The sequence below is a fragment of the Bipolaris maydis genome (assembly GCF_028858645.1).
Source record: "Bipolaris maydis strain C4 unplaced genomic scaffold PSV08scaffold_8, whole genome shotgun sequence".
NCBI lineage: Eukaryota > Fungi > Ascomycota > Dothideomycetes > Pleosporales > Pleosporaceae > Bipolaris > Bipolaris maydis.
In genome coordinates, this window is record NW_027093864.1 from 96,343 (window position 1) to 116,522 (window position 20,180).

A 20,180-nucleotide genomic window follows, 5' to 3' on the forward strand; every position below is an offset into this window, starting at 1 on the left:
GAGACAGGCCGAGTTAATAAGAAGAACGCAGCAATTCTAGGAGATCAGATCTCCTCGCTTTCAAACGTCTCTAAGGAGCTAAGAGACAAGGTTCGCCGCCTCGACAAACCTACCCCTGCACAACCAAACCAGCAGGGTAATAGACAGACAGCTGCTCCTACGCAGCCTATATCGTACGCCGCAGCTGCAACAGCAAATAAGGAGCAACAGTGGACTACTGTGCAGAAGAAGGCACCTCAAAAGGCTAAGCCTAGCCTAAAGGAGAGGCAGCTAGTCCTAGTCAACCAAGGAGGCCCTGCTGCCTTTGACGCCCTCAGGCTAAGAAATGCCTTCAACCAAGCCTTCACCTTAAAAGGAGGGGTGCAATCGCCTGTAGTCGCCTCAGTCACGCTATCCTCAAAAGGGAATAAGGTAGTCACTACTACACCTGCCTTTACAGCCAACTACCTGCTAGAAAACCAGAGTATCTGGAAGGATCTAGTAGCCTTCAAGGTAGCTCAGCCCATTACCTCATGGTTCAAAGTAGTCGTCCATAGACTACCTACTAACCACGGCCTAGAGGTAATCAAGGAGGAGATTGAGACCTTTAACAAAGGCCTCAAAGTAGTAGGCACCCCTTTCTGGCTCACTCCTGAGGCTAAGAGAGGACAGCAGAGCTATGGCTCCGCCTGCGTCGCCTTCGCAACTGAAGAGGAGGCTCTAAAGGCTATTAGAGGAAAGCTCTATATTCTCGGAGAGAGCCTGAGAGCAGAGAAGCTACGAGTTATTAACAACTTAAAGCAGTGCTCTAAATGCCAAGGTTTTGGCCACCTTGAGACTAGATGTAGTAGAGTAGCCTGTCAGATTTGCAGTGAGGCTCACCACACTAGCCTACATAAATGCAACTCCTGCCCTATAAAAGGCAAAGCCTGCGTACACACTATCTTTAAGTGCGTTAACTGCAGTAAGCCTCACGCGGCAAATAGCTCTAGCTGCGATATTCTTATAGCTAGGACTACTAGGACAGGCCCTACTAACTAGGATGTTAAAGATCCTACAAATAAATGTTAATAGAAGTAGTTCTGCTACTGAGAGCGCGCTAGACCTAGCTATTAAAGTAGACGCCAAAATCGTCGCAGTACAGGAGCCCTGGCTACTCAAGAGATCCTCCTACTCAAGCACTAGATCTATCGCTCACCAGAACTTTACTCAGATACTACCTACCCTAGAGGACTCCTCCTTAAGGCCTAGAGTACTCTTCTATATTAGGAAAGATCTAGAAGTAGAGGTTATTCCTTTTATTAGCAACGATAACGACTTTCTAGCTATTAAAGTACTAGCCTCTACTTCTAACTTCTATATATATAACATTTATAACGAGAAAAGCCTTCTAGAAGGCCAAAATAAGACGACAATCCAGAGGCGCCTCCTACAGGAGACTCTACAACCTCAGTCAATCATCCTAGGAGACTTCAACACCCACCATCCTAGGTGGAGCCTAGAGGAGCGCAGCCCTAGTACACTAGCGGAGGAGCTAGTAGATTGGATAGACGCGCAAAATCTCACTCTACTAAATACTCTAGGGGTAGGCACCTTCTTTAGGTCTCATATGCGGAAAGAGAGCGTACTAGATCTTACTTTTGCAACCAATAATATAGCTGCTAGTATCCAGGACTGGCAGACTATACCTAAAGTAGGATCTGATCACCACGCAATACTATTTAGTACCTATACTACTAGCCAGCTACCTAGTCAGCTGCCTAGCCAGCTGCCTAGCCAGCCAAAACAGTATAATACTAAACGAACGGACTGGACGATTTTCAAGGAGACGCTAGGACAGGAGATCAAAGCCCTAGATCTAGAAAAGCGACTGTCGACACTACCTCCTTATTCAAACTACACCTCAAGAAAGCTTATTCTAGGACAAAATATCGCGCTAGAAACTAAGCTAGATAAGCTAGGAGAAGATCTTACGAAGGCTATACAGAGCGCACTAGAAAAGTCAACTCCACTAGTCAACCTAAAGCCAAAGACAAAGCCCTGGTGGACTAGCGAGCTAGATAGCCGTAGGAGAGAACTAAGTAGAGCCTATAGAGCCTACAAGAAGGAGGTAGAAAAGGAAAATAATAGCTCTCTCTACCAGTGGAAAAGAGAGTATCTACGTACGAAAAATGGATACTTAAAAGCTATTCAACGAGCTAAGCAAAGCCACTGGGAGGCCTTCCTTCGAAAAGACTCACCAAAAGAGATCTTTAAAGCACTAGCATACACTAAAGATAACCTTAGTACTCAAATACCTACTATTAAAGGTAGGGAGACGTTTACTGAGAAATGCAAGGCTTTTAGAGAGGATCTCTTTCCTCAGCCTCCTACGACAGCCACCCCCTCCTTCCACACCTACAGGGGAGACAGCAAGTGGACCTGGCCTACTCTAACAAAGGACGAACTCTCCTTTGCCTGCTGCAAGGTGAAGGCTACCTCACCAGGGCCTGATCTGATCAGCCAGGAGGTGATCCAAAAGGCCTACCTAGCGCAGTCAGAAGCCCTATTTAGGATATACTCCACCTTCTTCAATCTAGGCTACCACCCAAGGTGCTGGAGAAAAGCAAAGGGAGTTATCCTAAAGAAGCCAAGCAAGCCTAACTACTCGATCCCTAAGGCCTATAGAGTTATCTCACTCCTAAACTGCCTAGGCAAAGTACTAGAAAGACTAGTAGCTAGAAGACTAGGCGCACTAGCGGAAACAACAGATCTACTCCACCCCTCTCAACTAGGAGGAAGACTGAAGAAATCCGCTATCGACGCTGCGCTACTCTTCTACAACAATATACAACAGCAGAAAAGAAAGCAAAAGATTACTACTACTATCTTTCTTGATATTAAAGGAGCCTTCGACCACGTCTCAAAAAACAAGCTACTAGAAGCAATGAAAGATCAAGGCCTACCCTGCTGTCTACTAGCCTGGACAAAGTCCTTCTTCGAAGATAGGGTCCTACAGTTATCCTTTGATGGACAAACAGAGAAGCCAAAGGAGATCGCAACAGGTACCCCTCAAGGAAGCCCAGCCTCGCCTATCCTATTCCTAATCTACTCAAAACCGCTGTTTGAATCGATTCAGAATAGCCAGAGCACTTACTCCTCCTCCTATATAGACGACCTCCAGATCTCGATATCATCTACGTCAGTAAGGAAAAATATCAAGCTACTAGAAAAGGAGATTCAGAATCTCTTTAGACTAGCAGAGGAGCTAGCCATCCAATTCGACAGCTCAAAGACTGAACTAGTAAACTGGACAAGATCGAGAAAAGATCAAAGTAGAGTGCTTACTCTACCAAATCAGGAAATAGTAAAGTCTAAAGAACTCGTAAGATGGCTGGGCGTCTACTTTGATAGTAGCCTGAAGTTCAAGCACCACAGCCTCATCAGAATCCAGCAGGCTAGTGCAGCCTTCTACCGCCTTAACAGACTAGCAAACTCAAACAAAGGCCTCTCGCCTAGAGCAGTACGACAGCTCTACCTAGCCTGCGTTACTAGCGTAGCTGACTATGGCTGTCAAATCTTCTGGAAGGAGCAGCAGGCAGCACTTAACCAGAGGCAGAAGCTACAGAATCAAGCCTGTAGGAAGATCCTAGGCTCCTTTAGAACCTCGCCAGCTATACCCAGCGAGGTAGAAGCAGCGCTATTTCCTCCTAGAATTAGGCTAAATAACGCCCTACGACAATACGCCTTTAGAGCAAGAAAGCTAGCTCCTAGCCACCCTATTAATATTGCTATTACTAGTAATCAGGGGAAGCAGCTAGAGCGTATTACTAGATCTATCTCAACAGCTCTATCGGACGACAGTGAGAAGATTCAGCACTACGCCTCCTTGCCCTGGAGCTCTACAATGCCCTACAAGATCAATATATCTAAGAAGTCAAAGGAAATCGAAGCAAAGCACCATAAGGAGCGACCAGAAGACAAATACCTTCTATCCATCTACTCAGACGCCTCAGCTACAAAGGAAGGCAAGGGAATAGGAGTAGGAGTAGCTTTCTACCAAGGAGCTAGTCTCATAGCTCATGAGAAGGTTAACATAGGATACAACCAGCTAGTCTACAACGGAGAACTAGAGGGCATTACCCTAGGCCTAGAGAAAGCTGTCGATCTAGTAGACGACTACCTAGAAGTCAGAGTATATGCAGACAATCAGGCTGCAATATTCAGACTACAGACTGCTTCTGATAAGCCAGGACAAGAATGGCAACTTAGATGTAGTAAGGCAGCAAAGAAGCTACAAGAAAAAGGCATTTTACCTACTATACAGTGGGTACCAGGACACCAAGGCGTGATAGGAAACGAGAAAGCAGACGCGCTAGCAAAGGAGGCGACAAAGCTAGATCCTAGCTCTAGCAGGACAAGTCTAGCTATAATAGGCTCACGAATAAAGCAGCTAGGCGAGCGAGAGTGGCTTAGCTACCTAGGACAATATAGGAGAAAAGCTATTGCTCTAAATCCAACTACTTACGCCGCAAGGTATAAGTGGAAAACTAGGAAGCAGATTGCCACTCCTCCTACTAGCAGAGAAGCCTCTAGCGCTTTCTTTCAGCTCAAGCTAGGACACTGCTATCTAAGAGATTTCCTCTTCAAGCGAGGCAAAGTAGACTCTAAGGTTTGCCCCTGTAACTATAGAGCTACGCAAGACGCTGCACATATCCTCCTTAACTGCGCGCTGTACAAGGAGGCTAGGACGAAGATGCAGGAGGCTAGCAAGGACCCTCTATCGCTAGCCTTTCTCCTAAACACGAGCATAGGCATACAGGCTACAATTACCTTTATTGAAGAAACGAAGGCTGCAACACAAGCCTGGTACGAAGGAAACCTTGAGAACTAGGGCTACACCTATACTAGGTGCCTCTGCCCTACACCTACCCTACATAACACCTCTACCCGCAAGACCCCCCTCTACCTCCCTCTATAATAGGCTACGAGCCTCACCTCGATTTAGATAAACCCCTCCCCCACCAACACTAAATTGATAGAACTACGTAGATACTTGTAGGCCTAGCCTGCACGTCTTATATAGCCTACCGGCTGACACAGGACGCTAAACTAAAATAATAATAATAATAATAATAATAGAGAGGATCTCTTTCCTCAGCCTCCTACGACAGCCACCCCCTCCTTCCACACCTACAGGGGAGACAGCAAGTGGACCTGGCCTACTCTAACAAAGGACGAACTCTCCTTTGCCTGCTGCAAGGTGAAGGCTACCTCACCAGGGCCTGATCTGATCAGCCAGGAGGTGATCCAAAAGGCCTACCTAGCGCAGTCAGAAGCCCTATTTAGGATATACTCCACCTTCTTCAATCTAGGCTACCACCCAAGGTGCTGGAGAAAAGCAAAGGGAGTTATCCTAAAGAAGCCAAGCAAGCCTAACTACTCGATCCCTAAGGCCTATAGAGTTATCTCACTCCTAAACTGCCTAGGCAAAGTACTAGAAAGACTAGTAGCTAGAAGACTAGGCGCACTAGCGGAAACAACAGATCTACTCCACCCCTCTCAACTAGGAGGAAGACTGAAGAAATCCGCTATCGACGCTGCGCTACTCTTCTATAACAATATACAGCAGCAGAAAAGAAAGCAGAAGATTACTACTACTATCTTTCTTGATATTAAAGGAGCCTTCGATCATGTCTCAAAAAACAAGCTCCTTGAAGGCATGAGAGATCAAGGCCTCCCCTGCTGCCTACTAGCCTGGACAAAGTCCTTCCTAGAGGACAGAGTACTGCAGCTGTCCTTTGACGGACAGACTGAGGAGCCGCAGGAGATCTCGACAGGTACCCCTCAAGGAAGCCCAGCCTCGCCTATCCTGTTTCTGATCTACTCAAAGCCACTATTTAAGGCGATTCAGACTAATGCGAATATCTACTCCTCCTCCTATATAGACGACCTCCAGATCTCTATATCAACTACGTCAGTAAGAAGGAATATCAAGCTACTAGAAAAGGAGATTCAGAATCTATTCAGACTAGCAGGGGAGTCAGCTATCCAGTTCGATAGCTCAAAGACTGAACTAGTAAACTGGACAAGATCTAGAAAGGATCAAGCTAGAGTACTTACTCTACCTAATCAGGAAATAGTACAGTCTAAGGAGCTAGTTAGATGGCTAGGTATATACTTTGACTGCAGCCTTAAATTCAAGCACCACAGCTACATTAGGAACCAGCAGGCTAGCGCAGCCTTCCACCGCCTTAGCAGGCTAGCTAACTCAAACAAAGGCCTCTCGCCTAGAGCAGTACGACAGCTCTACCTAGCCTGCGTCACCAGCGTAGCTGACTACGGCTGCCAAATCTTCTGGAGAGAGCAGCAGACAACGCTTAACCAAAGGCAGAAGCTGCAGAATCAAGCCTGTAGGAAGATCCTAGGCTCCTTTAGAACCTCGCCTGCTATACCTAGCGAGGTAGAAGCAGCTCTCTACCCTCCTAGGATTAGGCTAAATAACGCCCTACGACAATACGCCTTTAGAGCAAGAAAGCTAGCTCCTAGCCACCCTCTTAATATCGCTATCAATAGCAATCAAGGCAAGCAGCTAGAGCGTATTACTAGATCTATCTCAACAGCTCTATCAGAAGATAGCGAGAAGATTCAGCACTACGCCTCTATGCCCTGGAGCGCTACTACGCCCTATAGGATTAATATATCTAAGAAATCAAAGGAAAGCGAAGCAGAGCACCACAAGGAACTACTAGAAGACGAGCATCTTCTTTCTATCTACTCAGACGCCTCAGCTACAAGCAAAGGCAAAGGAGTAGGAGTAGGAGTAGCCCTCTACAAAGGAGCTAGCCTTATAGCTCAAGAAAAGGCTAATATAGGATACAACCAGCTAGTCTACAACGGAGAACTAGAAGGTATTACCCTAGGCCTAGAAAAGGCTGTTGACCTAGCAGACGACTACCTTGAAGTTAGAATATATGCAGATAACCAGGCTGCAATACTCAGACTAAAGACTGCTTCTGACTACCCAGGGCAAGAGTGGCAACTCAGATGCACTATAGCAGCAGAAAAGCTACAAGAAAAAGGCATATTACCTACCATACAGTGGGTACCAGGACACCAGGGCGTTATAGGAAACGAGAGAGCAGACGCGCTAGCAAAGGAGGCGACAAAGCTAGATCCTAGCTCTAGCAGGACGAGCCTAGCTGTAATAGGCACACGAATAAAGCAGCTAGGCGAGCGAGAGTGGCTTAGCTATCTAGGACAATACGGGAGAAAAGCTATTACTCTAAATCCTACTACTTACGCCGCAAGGTACAAGTGGAAGACTAGAAAGCAGATTGCTACTCCTCCTACTAGTAGAGAAGCCTCTAGCGCCTTCTATCAGCTTAAGTTAGGTCACTGCTATCTACGAGACTTCCTATTCAAGCGAGGAAAAGTAGACTCTAAAGCTTGCCCCTGCAACTATAGAGCTACCCAAGACCCTGCACATATCCTCCTTAGCTGCACGCTATACAAGGAGGCTAGGAAGAAGATGCAAGAAACTACAAAGGATCCCCTATCGCTAGCTTTCTTACTAGATACTACAATAGGCGTACAGGCTACTATTACCTTTATTAAGGAAACTAGGGCTGCAACGCAGGCCTGGTATAAAGGAAACCTCGATAACTAGGACAACACCTACACTAGGTGCCTTCGCCCTACACCCAGCCTACCTCTCCTATCACCCGCAAGACCTCCTACTACCCTCCTCCACACTAGGCCACGAGCCTCACCTCGATTTAGATAGCCCCCTCCCCCACCTACACCAAATTGATAGCACTACGTAGTTACCTGTAGGCCTAGCCTGCACGTCTTATATAGCCTACCAGCTGAGACAGGACGTTAATTAATAATAATAATAATAATAATACTAAATGGCTTAATCAAATGAAATTGCCGCATTGCAAAAAGCTCTCACGAGAAAATTATTTGAATGAACAATCAATTACCTTTTCCACGCGTGATAACAATATCTAAAGTCATAGTCTCCATTGAAATTCATCGTTGAAGCTAGGACGAGTTATCTATGCAAATTTTACACCATTCTTCAAAGTTCCAATCTTACTGATCACGACCTCCATGATCGTGCCCGGAACGAGATACTTTGGAGGTTTCAGACCTGCACCTACACCTAAGACCAATTAATCTCAGTGCTCAGAACGTTCAGCATAAGTTTGACAACATACCTCCTGGAGTTCCTGTCATGATTACTGAACCTTTGCGCAAGGTTGTACCGTGAGACAGGTAATGAATCAGATATCTGCAGTCAAATAGCAGATCACTTAAAGACTCTTCTTGTCTGATTTCACCATCTATTATTGTCTGCAGCAGCAACTCCTTGTAATCCCCAATCAGGTCAGGCCTCACCAGAGCAGGACCTAGGGGAGCAAATGTATCAAAGCCTTTGGAGTAACCCCATTGAGGCACTACCCCAGCCAGCTTTGGATCGCGCTGGAGTTTGCGTGATGAGATATCGTTACCGGCTGTATACGCAGCCACGTAATCCAGAGCATCTTCAAGCTTTACATCTTTCGCATCTTTGCCAATAACTAAAACCAGCTCGCCTTCATAGTCAGCTTGATCATCCTGTGCAATCTTTGGGATAACAACATCAGCGCCAAAATCATGGATGCATGTATTGGGCTTGAAGAAGATGGAAGGGAACGGTGGAGGGCTCCGTCCAGCTTCGCGTACTTGATTTTTTCATTAGTCGAGGATACAACATTGACAAGCAAGATGGCTACATAGTTATAGTTTCACTTACTATGTTTTGCATAATTTAGGCCAACGCAACGGAGAATGTCAACGTCATTCCGCTCGAGAGGGCCTAGCAGCGTTTGTACTGTAACAACCTCATCGGACACTATGGTTTTGCCGGTGGTGTCATAGATATCATCTCCAATGATCACCCTTGCCTGTAGCTTGGTCTTTTCATCTGTTTGACCCAAGTCAAAATCTGGGCTGGGAAGAATCGGCTCGCCACGTAGTACTCGGCCATCCGTCGCCACGAAGCGGATTAATCTATTCCATGAAACCAGCATATTTAAAATTCGGCGGAACATGAAGGACTTTTCTGTTCGACTGTGATAGATTTCATTATAAGATTCGTAGAATATCGGTAAAATGGAGGAAGTCCCATAATTTTAAACTGATGAGATAGCACAGCAACTCGGAGATAGAAATTGAGCAACGGCATGCTATCGCCTAACAGTACTAGACCTGCGTAGTCATTTCCAGCCTGTAATAGCTTGCGGGGAGTTAAGCACTTTCGGTCCGATGAATTAGCGGAAGAGCTCGGACGTCCCGGCATGATTGCGTGGACAAAATGCGGGGCATTCATATCTCACATGGTGAACCAGGGACTTTTACTCTTAAGTCCGCGGTGTGCTGTTGTAACACATTGACCGGTTAAGAATCATCCTTAGTATTTTCGGCTTTGAGCATTTCAGACCGGAGACATTCCGACCACATGACATGATGACATCTCCGGGTCTCAACAGTGATCACCGTCCTAACGATGTCTCGACACGAGCTGATGAAAGTGCTGCAACAAGGCCGGCGAAGAGGAATAGAGCAACAATTGCATGTACAAACTGCCGACAGCGAAAATCACGTGTAAGTGAAAGCACCTTGTGTCTGGGCTCATGAGCTGGACACTTTCGTGGTTTCGGGCGTTAGCCTTCGCTCATCACTTTTGATGATTGCTAAGTGGTTTGAATAGTGTGATGGATTGCGACCAAAATGTTCTGTTTGCAAAGATTACAGCCTTGAATGCGCATATTCTACTACGGGAGTTCTAACCAAGAATTCTATTTCCAAAGGGTTAGCCTCCTACTAGCCAACAGTACGGCGTTGCCAGCAGTCCTTCTAATCTGACTCGGTTGTAGACTTATAGAAGCACTCGAGGCGAGGCTCATACGTCTTGAAAATGGTTTTACAGGAATGTCTACCAGAGTAAGCAAAATCGAAGATGTGCAGAACAAGGGGACTGCATGTGGGTCTTCTCTGTCGCATCCATCTGGGATCCCTAGTGATGTATCACTTCCGCAGGAGGAAGAAAGTGCAAGAAATTTAGCTGATCTTGAAGATCCGACTGATGGAATGGGCTCAATGATTTTCACAGATGAAGAGGACTTGCGATTTTTTGGTAATAACACTGCTTCAGGAGTATCACATGCTTTAAATGACTAACAGAGTACTTAGGGCCATCCTCCAACATAGCATTTACACGTCGCATCGTTCAATTGACGATTGCTATCTTGAAAAAAGCTGCATCAATGGGTAGCCCGATATCTCCCGAACAATACACCATAACAAGTCACATCCCGCGTATATCTCGGCCCCCATCCCCGATACCGATTCTTACTGGTCATTTTGATGCTGCTTCGGTTGGAACAGAGCCATTCATTTTGCCACCACAACAAGACACCCTTCACCTTATAGAGCTTTACTTTCGTTCAACAGGAACCCTTTTTCCATACATCGACAAAGAAGGCTTTCTTCAGACATATCGGCAGCTTGTTTCGACAAACATTGTTTCAGTGCGGAGGTCATGGCTTGGCTTGCTTAACGTAGTACTTGCAATGGCAACAAACGCCAACACAGATTATGACGCAACACTATCTGCGCAAGAGCGTACATACAGGTCAAATATCTACTTTCGCCGCGCTTCAGATCTCTGTGATCGACAAATACGACATGGTACAAGTGTTGAGATTGGTAAGTAGAGATACCCCGGCTCTTCTCGTCTCTACGTCTGATAGTATACATGTAGTCCAACTCCTGCTGTTGATGAGCCAGTACCTCCAAGGTTCCGAACGTTCAGTTGAGACGTGGAACATACACGGTCTTGCTGTGAAGGCAGCTTATCAATTAGGTTTGCACTCTTCGGATGCTCTCCAGCAGTATCCACCTCGAGAACGTGAGTTCCGCAAAAGAACTTGGTATGGGTGTGTCATGCTTGACAGGAAAGTATTACCAGCTATTTGGCAACCTGTTCTAACCGACTCAGAACACTAAGTATGACGATGGGACGGCCCATTTCTATCCCAGAGCACTTTGTCAAAATTGAACTTCCACAGATCCTTGAGGACTCGGCGCCAGAAGATGAAGGGAGCGTTCAGTTCTTTACAGCGACTATGTCAGTATGAGAAGCCCTATGGGAAAACCCCGTCTCTAACAAGCTACAGAACGCTTTACCGAATAATGACAGATGTCCTTGACGTTCTATACGGAAGCAATCTAGGATGTGAAGATCATACTGATGTTTTCGAGGCCGCCTCCTACCTTCTAAGATGCGAGCAAAAATTCTTCTCTTGGCAGCGTGACCTGCCAAAGCAAATATCGTTGATACGACTAGAGGATCTGGAGCAGGAAGCAAACGATTTCAGGGTCATGAGTCTGCGTATCATATTGACACTAAGATTTCTCAATTTGCGCATACTTGCACACCGACCAATACTCTGTATGTATTTGGAGAGTCTGGGAGCATCTCAGATAGATCCTTTGCAGTTAGCTACGTTGCGTCAGGTCGGAGCCAATAGTGTCCAGCTTTGTGTTCAGTCGGCAACCAACATTGTTAAAATAACGAGCTGGGCATTGAAACACAACAGTCCCCACCGAAATCTCCTTGGGGCGTGGTGGTTTTCACTCTATTACAGTAAGTGGCAAAGAGCTATCGCATATCTCACGAGGTCAAGCTCACTTTCACAGCTTTTAACGCATCACTTGTGTTATATTCCGCATTAATCATCCAGCACCAAACAAAGCTATGGGACCAGCCAATGGCTATGGAAGAGTTGCATCTGTCCATAGAATCTCTTCATGGAGCAACAGAATGCTTATCCCTGATTTTCAAAGGAAATAGAATGGCAGAAAAATGTGTTCGATATACTTCTGCACTTTCAAACTGGTTATCAGTGATGTGTAAGAATACCAACCTTGTCTCAGAGTACCACTCATTAACCGAGCGTATAGACATGTCAGAAAACCATTCTGCTATCGGAATACCCAACTTGCTAAATACTTCATCCGAAAGATTTGCCATGCAAGGCGATTCTGATGATAGTGCGCAGTCGCACGAACATTTGCATTTTTATGACTCCACCGACTTACACTTGGGACTTGACTCGGGCGAGCTCCTAAACCCGTCTGATTTTAGCTTCCTTTGTAAATATTCAGAGCCGAATGTTTTATAGAAGCTTGATCAAGGTTCTATGAACTAATATATCAGTGTGTTTTTCGTGGATAGTATGAATTGATCCAAGAAACAACACTTTTCGATGAATGAATAGTATCTACTACATTATCTACACATACCATCTATTGTATGAGAATTCTAGTAGCTTTTACCCGAGCTTTATTTTCATTATCTCTTTCGCAGCCTGTCTTCACGCTCACCAACAAGTCGTTAAATTCATCTACTGCTTGACACTAGCATCGTCCGCACCATTATGTTACCTCGTGCTTACTATCACCCTATCACCCTATTACTAATAGACTAAACTTATCTTACTAGTTATAGCGCTATATAACTTGAAACTAGGATAAAATAACTTATATAGCCTACCACCTCTAGCTTCTCTTATTATTTATATTAAATTATTAGCTCTATAGTATGCGTAAAATGCCTATAAAGTTAGCCTTTTTTGTCTATACACTCCGGTATGAAGGAATGTACGTTAGGTGATATTCTTGAGCCTCGTCGTCGTAATATTGATCCACAACTTCTGGCAGCAATCCAGTGTGTGAGAAGGTGGAAAAGAGCCGGCTTTAGCGATGACTAGGCTGATGAAAATCCAAATATTACTGATAGGGAGATAGAGCTATCATGCAGCATTAGTACATAGGAGAGCGAGCTTAATACTATGTAAACTTTTAGTATAAGTATACACACCAATCAAGCGAACATATAAGCCTCGCGCTTGCTTGTTCCTAATTATAACCATAGTTACCACGTTAGAGTGCATTGGTGCCGATGGTAGGTTGCTACCGCCTTTGATCATTCGGCCGACCTCCACATACCGGAAGTAACTAGACCACGCACTCATCCGATTGCACAGGGTGGCCTCAGAGAGAATACACACGCGTATAGTTGCTCGTATGCTCTTATACGCACCAACATGGTAATTAGCAAGAGCAGATTGAATAGAAAACTCACGAGTAGCTATCACATCACGTTGTGGTGGTGCGGACGAGAGGATCAAAGGCAGCTGGGATTTGATGGAGTGCACAACTACCCTTTATGAGCAGCTACTATATCGGCTAGCTTACTTGTAAGATACCCAAAGTAGCATGTCTAAACAATCGTCCATCTCAAGGTGTATAGAAAGTGGCCCTAGGTCTTGCTAATTGATACAATCTGTGCCCTCAGGTTCACATGTAAAAGTATTCTTTGTTGAACAAAGAATAGCTAGTATAGCATTAGTGTCTCACACGATAGGTTGCATAGAGTTCTTCGTACCCGTACAAACACTGCCAGTGCAACATGTCCCAAGCTTTTCGCCGGAGGCTGTAAGGCACGGTACTGTTCTTGTTAGTAGTGGAATGTGTTCTAGAGACAGTCACTTACATCCATTAACAAGACACTGTCTCTCCTCTAAGAACTTATCAGGAAAAATGGCGGCAGCCGATGAAATGGCGGCGACAGCGGCGAAAATAAGAGTACGTTTCATGATGCAGTGCTAAAAAAAATTATTGGTTGTTATCATATCGGATTGCGTTGAATAGAATAAGTATAAGTATTTATATTCGGCTACCTCTGATCACAAGATAGGCCTCTGACACTTATTGGTAATCTTGCCTAAATAGTATTAGCTTCTGTCAGCGATGCGTCTTCTTTTAAACTCTTAGACCAACCAACGTATAATGTTTACATGGCTTAGCTCTTTGTGGACAAGCGCACAACAGGCTGATCTATGTCCCGCGTGGGATAACAAGAAGGCCGCGTGTGCAAAGCGGAAGCTGCAAATGCATGAGAGTGTATGTGTTGAGCTTCGTGCTCAGGATTAGGCTCATCTTCGGTATTAGATAACACGAGACTCGCTCTTATAGAGACCGCCGTATATCCGTCGCCGTTTGTGCTACGTGAAGATGCCTATGCTATTGGTGTAGAAAGAAAGGGGCACTATCTTCTTATCGGCCCTCCTGCGGCCTACGTTAAATAGAGGTTTCCTTCTAATTAATGATAACATAGTAATATCTGCCTTATTCGCCAATGATCCTCATAAAAGACTGTCAGCACTAGCACACCTAAGATATATAACTTTTATTACTAAGTGCTGAAGAACCCTATGTGCTGAAAACCCCTATGTGCTGAAAAACAACTAATTAGATATCAAGAATCATATCCTTCCCTCCAGCTACGCTGGTAAATGAGTACCCCCCTACACTAGTGTTGTGAAGGGCAGGGTTGAGTCGCACGGGCTTCGGGTCGGTGTAGGGTTAGGTTGCTAGCTCATAGGTTGGTGTCGGTGTAGGGTTGCTAAGACTTAGGTCGGTGTAGGGTTAGGTTGCTGCTTATATAAGACCCTACACCGACACCTACCTATTTACCACCGTACCTCTAGCCCTTGCGATCTCATTAGCTATTTTCGATATATAGGGTTTTCGGCACTTAGTGATAAATATTATACGTTTTAGGTGTGCTAGTACTAACAGTCCTTTATAAAGGTTATTGGCGAATAAGTTAGATATTACTATATTATAGGCGAAACCGGACCCCTAATCTTAGGCGGTGGAGCCGGCCATACTTCAAGGCAAAAACACTCAAGGAATATACTCTAATTAGCGTGCTCCACTAGTAAGCTGACTATATGAGTAAGCTGACTACACTAGTAAGCTAGCTACTCTACTAAACCTAACCCCTATCAAGAGTATAGTGTTACAAGTAACACGAAGGATTCTCTTCTTAATAGAAGACGAGACGGTAAGTGTTAGGAAGAGCTCCTAGCGGAGCCGAGCACGCAGCTACACACGCCTACCACGCTGCCAAAAAGGCAGGCACAAGATAATAAAGCTCCGTTGTTGTCTGCGTAGCTAAAACTTAAGCTTACGTTTAGAGTGTCCGCACCGTGACATTAATAGATATATATATAATTAACTAGTACATATTTATATTATATATAAGTCTTGTACTACTATAATTAATAGACAGTAAGAGAATTAGAAAAGAAGACAGCGTGTTTTATGGCGAGAAACGGCAAATTTTCGTAAGGGATTTTTTAGCAACTTATTTCCTACTACTATAGTACTTAAAAATCATCTTCAATTATTTTTATTTTTCTGGCACATACGTCCATAGATTTCTGGCCCAGGGAAACCCGTTTGATCTTCCGTACTTAAGCAGTTAATCGGCGGATTAGTAGTCAGGTGGGTGACCACTGGCGAATACCCGCTGTCGTATGTTTTTGTTTTGCAACTTTATTTTTGCGCGCTTCGCCTGTCTCGTGGGCATGGGCCTTGGCATTCTAGTTTATAACATAAGACCATGATGCTTTTAAGAGGGGACGATAAGAGGACTACCCGCTTATATCAGCATCCATGCGTTCTAAAGTCGATCGGAATAGGTCGGGGTGTTTTCTCTTTTCAGACGATGTCGGGAAATTGTGATCATGGAGCACACGTTCAGGGAACTATCACCTTGGCAAAAAATGTATAATCTTTGAGAATGATTCGGGGTTTACACTTGTACGGACCTTACACCTACAGCTTCACCGCTACTGTGTTTTGTTGGATTGGGGAATGTCTTATTCACAGTCTCACTATCTCCGGTGTATGCAGCGCCATGGTGCGTGATTGTACTCAATCTATCAAAGGGAGGCTCAAACAATAAGAAATAGCTAAAGTGATTCTAGGATTGAAATCCTAGGTCGTTTTAAGTAAAACTGCGTACCAATTCAAAGAAGATTCTATATGTACCTGCAGGATAATCACGTGATGTTGCAGCACAACATATGCATGTGCGCTGAAGGAATATCATTGTGAGTAAATATGAGTCGATCATATTTAGCTTCCCTAACTCACGTTCAATATTTGCCGAATATTTTCGTCTGCTCCCGTTTCCACCCGCATAATCCCCGGGAAATATGGGGTAAAATCTCAATCGCAAAACTGGAGAGTGGTAAGGACAACAATTGTTTTGCAGGCATCCCTGCTGGCAGAAATGCGCAAAATTGAATTACACGTATTATATGAAGTATGAAGGGAGAAATCTCATCATGAAGCGGCACGTTCCAGCCTTCCGCACTCATTGAACGAATACGTACTGTCACTATACACGTAATGCCCTATCTGAAATAGATGCACAATCTTCTTCTATGCACTTTGGCTCCTTTGATCTTTCCCGATTCGTGAAGTCTAGCTTTGCTAACGAGTGATGATGAGAAACTATTTCAAATCGTGTTTCTTGTCGGAACAGAAGCTTAAAGTGAGATGATGTTGGAATGAGCAAAAGTGAGTCATCTCGAGCTAGCACTGGGCTCTTACGTACTATGGAACCTTGAACAGGGATAGCACCTTCCAATAAGTACAGCATCGCATATCTGTTCTTCGCTCTTACAGATTTCAGATGTTTATCCGGTAATCTGTACAAGCAGTTCTGATGCTCTTTCTATCGTATGGCCATACTCACGGACTCTGCAGCTTTGTAGTTCACTTGGGAAAGGTAGCATCTAGGCATTCATTTGATAATCGATGCGCTTTGTGTCTTCCTAGCTGAGCTTGTATAGAGTGCAATCTGTCTTCATGTGCCTAAACTGCTAATCTTGATGCAAACCTCACACTCGAAACCCTAAGGTAGTTGATGCGCACTAGATACCCGTTGATTCAGCGGCTTCTGAGGCCCTCGCGCAGGTACACACTCCTTGAATGGATTCGCGATTGACAGTTTCTTGCCTGCGATTTTGAAAAAGAACTGCCGTGTATGCTATGATGCTATTGGTACGCACAGAAACGTGTTCAAACTTGATTGTTTTGATCTGAAGTTGAGATTTTTCCCAATGAGCATTGTTGTAGGTCCACATCACTGACTCCACCAAACTTGCCGAATAAAGGATAATTTGGGTGTGAAGAAGTTTGGTTCGCCGTTGATTCGACAGAGGTGGAACATGTCTCAGGTGTTCATGCGGATGACTTCGCTCAACATGACAACCGATTTGTTGATTTCGGCTTGGGTCAGCATCCGATGATGCTCTTCCAAAGTCTAGATTGAAATCGACTTCTGACTTGGTGACACAATGACACCTACGACGAAGCGAGATGGTCGGCCTTACTTCAAATATTCCTATCAGGAGCAGTCACGCACGATCTCGAACCCCGTCGAGGTTTCAACCTAGTAAGTTCACTTTGTATCCTGAACAGGTCGCGTAATAGGTCACCGAGGAAGCTGCTTCATAGAACAATTTATTATGGATTATCTGTGGGTCAAAATGAAGTATGTGGAATGCTTTAAACTGGAGTAGAGCATCGACCGCTCTTACAAGTGACTCAATCAGCGCTACAACTCTTTGAATTCACCTGCACTTATGGTTTTCGTCTCTCTCTATAAGAAACTAAATACAACCGCCAACAGAGTAGAAATGCTAACCTAGATACCACCCGACGTCATGTCCTAGAATGGATATCGTGCTATTTCAGGCCTTGTGTGGATTGTAGCCAATAAGCATGCAGGGCTTGAAAACCTGTCATGTGGAAGAACTTGTCGTATTAATCAGGATCGTGCTGAACTGGCTGGACTGCAGTACAGGATGGTACAACCATCCGACCGTAACTCGTACATGGCTACCAGCAACTGGTAACACCGTGCATCGATGCCACAGCAACATGCCATCAAGCTCTCAGATCTCCTGCTTTATAATGTTATCTGTATCGTCCTCGCCAGACTCGGCGTACCATTCGCGGACGAGACAAATAAGTAATACATTCCGGGGATAAGTACACCACTGTCATTTGGTAGGCGTACTGTGTAGCGAGCGCCGCTTCCAGAAACATTTGTCAAGGGAATACGTCTTTGATCAGTGTTGACTGAATGCGTTACGCTACCCATGCGCACAAGCACGAATTTGAGATTCCGTGCTGTTGCTGACATGTTGATCGTACACGAGCCGCCGACCTTGATAGACTGGGAACTCACACTCGAGATGACAGGGCGGGTGGCGACCGAACCATCAGAATTAAAGAGATAGGGTGGCGAGAATATCTGCCCATTGGGATGATCGGCATGTGGATCGCAATTTCCGCCAGTCCAGCAGAGACCACCGCCCCCGCTGAAGACACGGCCGTCAGCGAGCAGAATGCTGATGGAGTGGTAGTTCCGGGGAATAGCTTCTGGGGCCAGAGTCCGCCACTGTTTGGTGTAGGGGTTGAACAACTCGGGATAAACTACTGAGTCGGTGTCTTGGAATCCCTTAACCCACCGCTGGCCACCGGTAATGAAGATCGTGCCATCTGGAAGCACGACGGCATTGGCATAGCCACGAGGAAAGGCCATGTCAGGCATGCGCTCGACCTTGGCGGACTGATATGGCTTGTCGATGGTAGTGATATGCGCACGAGTAAGGGACGCGACGTCGGAGTAGGACGTTGAGCCACCAGAACTGAAAATCTTACCGGGCTCATACATGGCAAAGATGCCGCACATTGCGTGGTTGTCATCTCGGATGCCTGCGCCGACTTGCCTGCCTTGGCCTGCGGTGTCGTACCAGTTCTGAGCCTTGCTAGGCCCGGCTTGAAAGACTGAGCCATTTCGCCATGCGAACAGCCAAGCGTGGTTGTCCTCTCTCCAGATGCCAGCATTGTCCTGAGTCAACATGGGTCCGACTTTAGCACCAGGAAGCGGCGTCCAATTGTTGCTCTTTGGATCATAAACCTCACCATCCTTTCCTTCAAGGGCACCGCTCCATGCTCCTCCGATAGTAAAGATTTTGTTTTCAGAGGTTGTAACAGAAGACTGATAACCTCTAGCCTTCTTAAGATCAGGACCACGAGTAAACTCATTAGTCGACGGATTGTAAAAGCTCGTTACAGCTGCGTCTGCACCTCCCTGAATCAGGATTCGGCCATCTTGGAGACTACTGATTCCAGGACAGAACATGTCGTGCTGGGTGTTAGCAACAGTTTTTAAAGACGTCTGGCCACTATTATGAGTTAGACATACGTCGTACGCAGCGCATTGGCCATACTTACGTATTGAAGTTGTAATCTCCGAATACAGTCTGCTTCAAAGGACCGGAAAACTCAAAAGGCTTGTATGCGCTGAACACGAGTAATCGTGATGAAGAAGGGAATTCAGGAACCACGTAGCCAGCAACAGGAATCAGAGGGAGCCACACTAGATCAGACCATTCGCCATTGGTAGCTCGAGGAAACTTGAGATCGAGGCGAATGGTATCGAATTGTTTGTTCAATGACCAGATGATCGTATCTGTTTCCTGACTACCCTTGAAATGGCAGGCTTTATAAGTTTCGTCCCACAAAGCATGGCTGGTTGAGGATGAACAACATGAGCTTTTATTGCAAATATCGTCAGATTGTCAGGATCACTTACACACATGCGCCATCCCGAGCGCAACGGTCAGCACAGTCATTCAATGAGTTGACATTCCATTGAATTTGAAGAGTACCACCCCGGAGATCTGAAGAGCGACAGATCTTGTAGTTTTTCTGAATGTGGAGTAAGTACTGATGCCCTGTGTGTGAACGACGATCAATCACTTACATCATTACTGGAGTAAGACGTCTCTTGGCCTGGGCAGCGAGCAATGTCCCGGAAGTTTTGTTGAATAACGTCAAACTGCTGACTCGGCTCCCAACGCATATCACCCTGACCTTTGATGTGGCAATAACGATAGTCATGGTCATAAACCCCCCTATAACAATTCTTATTCTCATCGCACATAGCAGCGCATTCTTCCAGCGAGTTAACATTGCCTCGGATTTGAACAGTTTCTCCCAGAAAATCAGAGTTGGGGCATAGTTTGTAGCTCATGCCACTCGCACCAGTATAGATCCTCTCGCCATTGGGACATGCATCAAGAGCAAGCGTGGTCCCAAGGAAGGCCGTTGTGGTGAGCAACACTATCGTGATAGGGATCATGTCGTTGGTGGATGTCAGGATATAAAGAAGGGATTGCTGCAAAACGAGGACAGCGATAGGTAAGGGATCCATTCTGAACCGTTATACGACA

At 45.4% G+C, this 20,180-nt stretch overlaps 3 protein-coding genes across 3 annotated transcripts; 1 reads left to right on the forward strand and 2 right to left on the reverse strand.

The window, feature by feature from the left end:
* Positions 1–7,886: 7,886 nt before the first annotated feature.
* On the reverse strand, positions 7,887–9,038 carry PSV08DRAFT_203350 (uncharacterized protein; the record flags this gene model as incomplete). Its single annotated transcript, XM_014218686.1, has 3 exons — positions 7,887–8,128; positions 8,184–8,690; positions 8,762–9,038. The coding sequence occupies 3 exons, from the start codon at positions 9,036–9,038 to the stop codon at positions 8,022–8,024; spliced, it is 891 nt and encodes a 296-aa protein (XP_014074161.1). The 3' UTR covers positions 7,887–8,021.
* Positions 9,039–9,474: 436 nt separating this feature from the next.
* On the forward strand, positions 9,475–12,194 carry PSV08DRAFT_224080 (fungal-specific transcription factor domain-containing protein; the record flags this gene model as incomplete). The annotated part of the gene is made up of 9 exons (XM_014218687.1): positions 9,475–9,612; positions 9,719–9,819; positions 9,885–10,144; positions 10,201–10,716; positions 10,772–10,946; positions 11,009–11,137; positions 11,187–11,656; positions 11,710–11,922; positions 11,974–12,194. The coding sequence occupies 9 exons, from the start codon at positions 9,475–9,477 to the stop codon at positions 12,192–12,194; spliced, it is 2,223 nt and encodes a 740-aa protein (XP_014074162.1).
* Positions 12,195–17,365: 5,171 nt separating this feature from the next.
* PSV08DRAFT_203355 (uncharacterized protein) lies at positions 17,366–20,150 on the reverse strand. The gene is made up of 4 exons (XM_014218688.1): positions 19,712–20,150; positions 19,541–19,656; positions 19,180–19,476; positions 17,366–19,130 (listed from the first exon to the last, which is right to left on the reverse strand). The coding sequence occupies exons 1-4, from the start codon at positions 20,087–20,089 to the stop codon at positions 17,846–17,848; spliced, it is 2,076 nt and encodes a 691-aa protein (XP_014074163.1). The 5' UTR covers positions 20,090–20,150; the 3' UTR covers positions 17,366–17,845.
* Positions 20,151–20,180: the final 30 nt, after the last annotated feature.

Bases quoted from the DNA above. Each gene is read 5' to 3' on its own strand.
- PSV08DRAFT_203355 (XM_014218688.1), bottom strand. From the start codon at position 20,089: ATGATCCCTATCACGATAGTGTTGCTCACCACAACGGCCTTCCTTGGG. The intron at 19,477-19,540 runs GTAAGTGATCCT...ATCCTCAACCAG, and splicing joins GCTCGGGATGGCGCATGTGT to CCATGCTTTGTGGGACGAAA. The intron at 19,131-19,179 runs GTAAGTATGGCC...AACTCATAATAG, and splicing joins GGAGATTACAACTTCAATAC to TGGCCAGACGTCTTTAAAAA.